The sequence below is a fragment of the Wasmannia auropunctata genome, unplaced genomic scaffold (assembly GCF_000956235.1).
Source record: "Wasmannia auropunctata unplaced genomic scaffold, wasmannia.A_1.0 LD336092.1, whole genome shotgun sequence".
NCBI lineage: Eukaryota > Metazoa > Arthropoda > Insecta > Hymenoptera > Formicidae > Wasmannia > Wasmannia auropunctata.
The window spans coordinates 883,484-889,939 of NW_012026798.1; the positions used below are offsets into that span (position 1 = coordinate 883,484).

A 6,456-nucleotide genomic window follows, 5' to 3' on the forward strand; every position below is an offset into this window, starting at 1 on the left:
AATTAGCGAAATAAAGGCCAACAAATGAGCAAATAAAAATATTGCAATACAATTATGTAATTTAATTCGATATACTAAAGTGGAACGTTTCGACTTCACGAAGCCTTTTTCAGCCGCAACTATAAATTTTCAAATTATAATTAATTTATTAGTTCTATTTGGAAAACACACAACACCTTTCTCTTTCCGGTGCGAGTCATGGCGACTCAAAATCCAAATTGTCCATTGCTCTCTTGATTATTGATTTTGATCGTTTGTTAGCCTTTATTTCTCTAATTTCTATTTTATTCTAAAATAGAAGTCAATATTCAATTTTTATTGTTTTAAACTTTTTGTAAAATTTATTATATTGATATTTAATATATTTTAAGTTGCTAAAATTTAATTTCTTGATTATTTTTAAAGTTTTAATGTTGTATTTTTATTTTATTTTATATGGGGATATTTAAAAACAGATATTTTATTTTAACAAATTTTTACTTTTTAATAAATTTTTATTTTTTAATAATTGTATATAAACATTACATTTTTATTCTCTATAATAATCTTCTCATAAATTAAAGGAAAGATCTATGTGGAATAGTACAATTATATAAAAATGGCCAAAACGCTCCGAGCTCCGAGCCGAAATCTAAATGAAAGAAAAATAACATTTATAATGCTGGAAAATGCTGTGAAAATTCTTGATGACAGTAAAATACAAAATACGTATATGTATATATGACATTATGTTTCAGTTTTCTTTATTTCTATACGACCAAAAAAACTCTTGTATATGTTTTAATATTTATACATTTATGAACATTTTCAAATGCATTTTGCATATTGACTCATACATAATAGCCATTTTTAATAAAATTAAAATTTTATAAATTATTTGCCTTAAATTATTTATGATTTATTCAGTATAGAAGCATTAATTTCTTTAAGTTAAATTTTTAAATTATTTTTTTTAAATATATTTTTGTTTGTTTATTCTTTATATCAAACATTTTAATTTTAAACAAGATAAATTTTTAGAAACACCAAATACGATCTAAAACGGATCGTGGTGCTTAATAATAATATTGACAAATCTTGCCTGAGATAATATTTTTCGCAATAAGTTATCTTATAGGATTTAATAGATGCTCGACATTAGCATCAAAATTATTAAATTGTTTGTCAATTTAATTGTGATTTTATTACGTGGTTCGAATTCAGTTAGAGAGCTGTGTTTCAAGACCGACAAAATATTTGGCGTGAAGTTTATTATTGGAAATTCTATGATTTACGTAATAATATCATTGAGCAACAAGATCCACTTTAGACCGCACTTTTTAAAAATTTATCTCATTTGAACTTCGTGGTCTCGATTAGGTTTCTTATTGACTTTTTATTTTATTTTATTGTAGTATATTATACATATAGTACATGATGAATAAACAAACAAAAATGCACAAAAATACATAAAATAAAAAAACAAAAAGACAAGAGCTCAAAAAAATAAAAAATAAGATCAGTAATCGTTATCCTCGTTGTTGCTCCTAGAGACAAAGAATGATTTAAAAATTTTAATATTTCTTTATTAAAAATGGCTGTTGTGTAACGGTCTATATTCAAAATGCATCTGAAAATGAGCATAATGTATAAATATTAAAGTATACAAGTTTACAAGACTGATCGTATAGAGATAAAGAAAATTAAAACATATAATTTACATATAGTATACATACTTTGTATAATATTTTACTGTTTACTTTTATCAGCAATTTTTTCAGCACTTTCCGGCATTATAAATGTTATATTTCTCTTTCATATACACCAAGAAACACTGTGGAATTAGTTTTTTAGGTTTCGGCTCAGGGCCAATTTTGGCTATTTTTATACATCTTTCTTTCTATTTCAATAGGATACATAAAATTAATTATGCTAAAAACATATATATACAGGGTGAGGAAAAAGTACCAGGACACCTTAATAACTTCTGAACGGTTCAAGATATTGAATTGAAATTTATAGGGTTACAATGGCAAAATGTAATCTATCATTTAACCTTAAAAACATCCACTTTAACCTTCCAAGGAGGGGTGGGGGGTTGAAAATGTTAAATGGCATGTGGGGTTGAGAGCTCATTTGAAAGGGCTTTCCGAGACGAGAAAAACGCGAGGTCGTTGAGATCTGTATGATTTTTTTTCAGAGTTATGCTCATTTGAACATTGGTGTTTTTTGGCACTAACAAGGCCCACGGCAAGGACGTGAGAAAGCTAAGGTTTCGCGCATGTTCCTCTCACACACATACGCTCTTTCACATGTATTTCCATCCACTCAGGAACATGTGCGAAGCCTTATCTTCCTCACGTTCTCGCCGTGGACCTCGTTAGTGTCAAAAAACACCTATGTTCAAATGAGCATAATTCTGCAAAAAAAAATCGTAGAGACCTCGGACACCACGCGTTGTTCTCGTCTTGAAAGACCCTTTCAAACGAACCCTCACTCGACCCCATGTGCAATTTAAGATTTTTCCACCCCCCTTTCCCCCGCTCCGAGGGTATTAAAATGGCCTTTTTGGTATTATATGATAGATTTTATGATGCCATTTGCATCCCTATAATAAACTTCAATCTTCTATCTTGAACCGTCCAGAAGTTATTAAGGTGTACTTTTTTTCCACCCTGCATGTATATATATATAAAACTTGTGTTAAAGTAAAATTAGATTATTATTTCAGAATGCTAAATAACAAGTATTGAAATATGTGAATTTAAGAGATAAGCAAAAATTAAAATTTTTAAGAAAATAATAAACATAACAATATAAATAATATGTTAAATGATTAAATATCAATACTTAAATAAAATATATTAACGCAATATTAAACATAAAAAATATAATATTGTTTTGTTAAATAATTTATTTTATAAATCAAAAGTAGTAATTAAATGCTTTTTGAAGTGCAGTTTTTGTAGTGTAACAATGTTTGTTTATTATAAATTATATAAGAAAATTATAAAAGAAAAAAAAAGAAAGATAAAAGCATATGTTTCGATCTTGATTTGGGTCCTTTTTAGTGCAAACAGATTAATATGGTATTCATTCGTTAAATTCACTTCAAACTTTGCGTACAAACTTCGTGAATTCTTTTAGCTCTTTCATGGTAGAAAAATCAGGGGAACTAATGTGTCAGTTTTAGTAATGTCAAAATTGTATTTGACTTTTTAGAGTTAGTTGTAATATGAATAAAATACGTGTATGTCAGTGATATAAAATTGTATAAATTATAAAAATATAATAAAAAGTCAGTTTTAATACAAATTAAGATACGGTGTCAATTTTAGTAATACATAAGTGTAAAGCATAAAATAAGTATAATTGTATAAAATAATAAGATGATAATAAGAAATCTGTTTTTGTAAAAAGTAAACCAGTAAAATTTACACAGATAATAGAAAAAAGGAAAGAGCGAATATCAGACAAATAGAAGTGAAGAGTCTTTATGTTAATGATTGAATGAGAGATTGAATAAGTGACCGAGACAAAAAAATCGAATATATATAAACAAATCTTTCCTCATGTGGAGATTTATGCACAAATCAAGATAATTGTAAACGAAGCATTACCATTTTTTAAAATTTAATTTTAGAATAAAATGAATCAAGAAACTTTGTGTTACTTTGTAGAGTCAGATTGTACGGTTGTTGTATATTCTCTTTGATATTAAGCGTTTATTGAAGTAAGCTTTTTTATCCAGTATTACGTGATACCAATCGAAATCGTATGAAATTTCTCTTCTGTGTTCCATAATTACGGAAGAGTGTGTAGTACATATTTTATTTCATGTGGTTTTTGTTCGACATTGTTCTTAAGCATTCTATTAATATTCTACCAGTCTGTTCAGTGTATGATGCATTGTACAATCAATTTATCTTATAAACAACATTCGAGTATGAAAAAGTTGGAAGTATATCTTTTTGCATCTTTATGTATTTGTTATAAGTTTATAAAGACCCATGAACGCGAGGTGTAAACCTGGGATCGATTTTATAAATTGCTTGTATTTTTATCCAATGTTAGAAACATAAGAAATGGTGAAAAACATCTTTTTATTGACTACCAGAATGGTTTTTATTATAGTTATTTAATAAATGACACTTGATTTTTTCTGTCTGTCTTTGATAGAAGAAAAGCATCAGAATAGTTTTCATTATAGTTATTTATTAAATAAAACTTTATTTTTAGTCTGTTCTTGATAGAAAAGAAGAAAGTTAAGGGTATGTTCATTATTCAACATGACATTTATCACATTGTCGAAATTTTTATTATGAAATTTCAGATGCGAAAAAAAATAAAAAAATAAGACTACAAGCTTTAGAGATTTTGGTTATTAATAAACTTCTATTTGTCCTTTTATGTAAGATCTTTTCTTTTATATAAGATGTTAATGTTGCTCTAATCTATCTCAAGAACTTACTAAATATTTATAATTTTTTCTATCCAAGATTCCAATTTATAATAAAAATTGATGGTGAGATTCTAAATTTTTTTGACATTATATTAATAAAAGAGACGGATAATAAAAACTATTCTGATAAAATGCAAGCAATTTATAAAGTCGATCGAGAGATTTACACCTCGCGTTCACGGTTCTTTATAAACTTGTTGCTATAATTGGAAAGAGAGGAGAGCTCATAGGAGCACCATGTTTGTTTATAATATTTTTAATTTAAACGTGAAAACATGGAATTAAGGATAAGACTGATAGCGCTAAAGAATTATAATTTTGAAATATTTATATTTTCTTTTATCAAATTTTGTCTGCTCTTTAAGTTTGCGATGACAAGATCTATCGAAAAGCGAAATCAGACTAAAATCCGATGTAAGAGTTTTTTTTCGTGAAATCGAAATTAATAGCTATGAGGTTGGTAAATCTTTTTTGTATAACTTTATGTAGAAAAATTGCTAAATTATGCAGAGAACTACCAACAGTAGATATTATTCTGAGAAGATATCCTGGTTTTATGAATGTTAGGCAATCTATACGCTTGTGGCAATATTGCTTTTGGAGTATTTAAAATTAAGTAGAAATTCTAGCTTTCTATTTCCAATGCTTTAACAAGTTTTTTTTAGATCTTTAAGAATCTTATTTGCCGGGTTGCGTTTTAGTAAAGTGTATGCATTAGTATCTGACAAAACTAATTTCATCTTATTAATCAAGAACGACGACATCGACCGTGTTCCGATATACACTGCCAGTACTGAAAATCTATGGTATACGTAACACGAACTATAGATTTTCAGTACTGACAGTGTATATCGGAACGGCCAGCATTGCCCTTATTCGCATAGGTGAATAAAAAATATTTGGATTGTTTTTTTTTTAAATAAATTGTTTCGTGTTTAATAGAGCTGATAATATTCTAATGTCTAATGCCGGATTTAAAGGAATTAATGTTTTTTATTTAAGTTAAGTAAAGCTATAAATCTATTTCTAGAATCATTTTTATAGAGCCCGACATAGGTAGTCTCTATAATATTTTCAGTTTGATATATTTAATAGTAATGAGCTTTTTATTTGTTGGGTAAAAACAAAATCCTTCTCTTAATGAAAAAATTCTTGTATTTGATCAGAAATAGACAAATTACTTTAATACGTCAATAAACTTTTTTTTTCTCGATTTCAATAAATCAAGGACATCATGATGTAGTCAGATGGATTTATTGTTATTTCAAAGGAGCTTAGACGTTATGTAATTAGGAGCATAGAAATGAAAATTAAGAGAAGGCACTCTTGTCCTTCATTGTGCAATAATATATAATATTTTTTATTTTATTATAGAAAGTCGTTTGGTATAACCCATCTGATGTTTAGTAGGCTAATTTATTTGCACTGAAGAGAATTCAAACCAGAGTTGAAACATACGTTTTTTCTTCTTTTTCTTTTTCATAATTTATAATAAACGAACATTGTTAGCTATAAGAACTGCGCTGGCTCTATAGAGCATTTACTTACTATTTTATTTATCATCTCGGAGCATAATATGCTTATTTTATTTATGTTTATACATATATATTTTCTTCAATCTACTTATAAAGTAAAGATATTTATATCAAAAATTAAATGTCTATAATATAAACGTCTATAACATAATCTAAACGAATTTAGTAGTATTCTTTATTCTTTAGCTGGCCAAAGAACAAAAGGAGGTAAGTTTATTTACACCATGGAAATTGCTATTTATGCAAATAACACTTATATAATATTCAATGTCTTTTAAACGATTTATAATTTATGTCCAATTTTAGGGTAGAAATAGGATTTACAATGTTATTTTGATATATCTGTATTTTAATATACTAGCATTACAGACGCGTCCCATACAGCACAGAAGTTTGCAGCAATATTGCAGCAAAGTTGCAACATTGCATATTGCAATGCAATGCTTCAGAAACATTGTTAAAAGATCGGAAGAGCACACG

General features: G+C 27.3%; 1 protein-coding gene across 1 annotated transcript in view; it reads left to right on the forward strand.

Moving 5' to 3' along the window:
• LOC105447789 (transmembrane GTPase Marf-like) overlaps positions 1-6,456 on the forward strand; it is a 32,022-nt gene that overhangs the window by 13,041 nt on the left and 12,525 nt on the right. Inside the window, exon 2 of the mRNA XM_011685995.1 lies at positions 6,163-6,183. Coding sequence (XP_011684297.1) covers positions 6,163-6,183 — 21 coding nt within the window. The remainder of the gene's footprint in view (positions 1-6,162; positions 6,184-6,456) is intronic.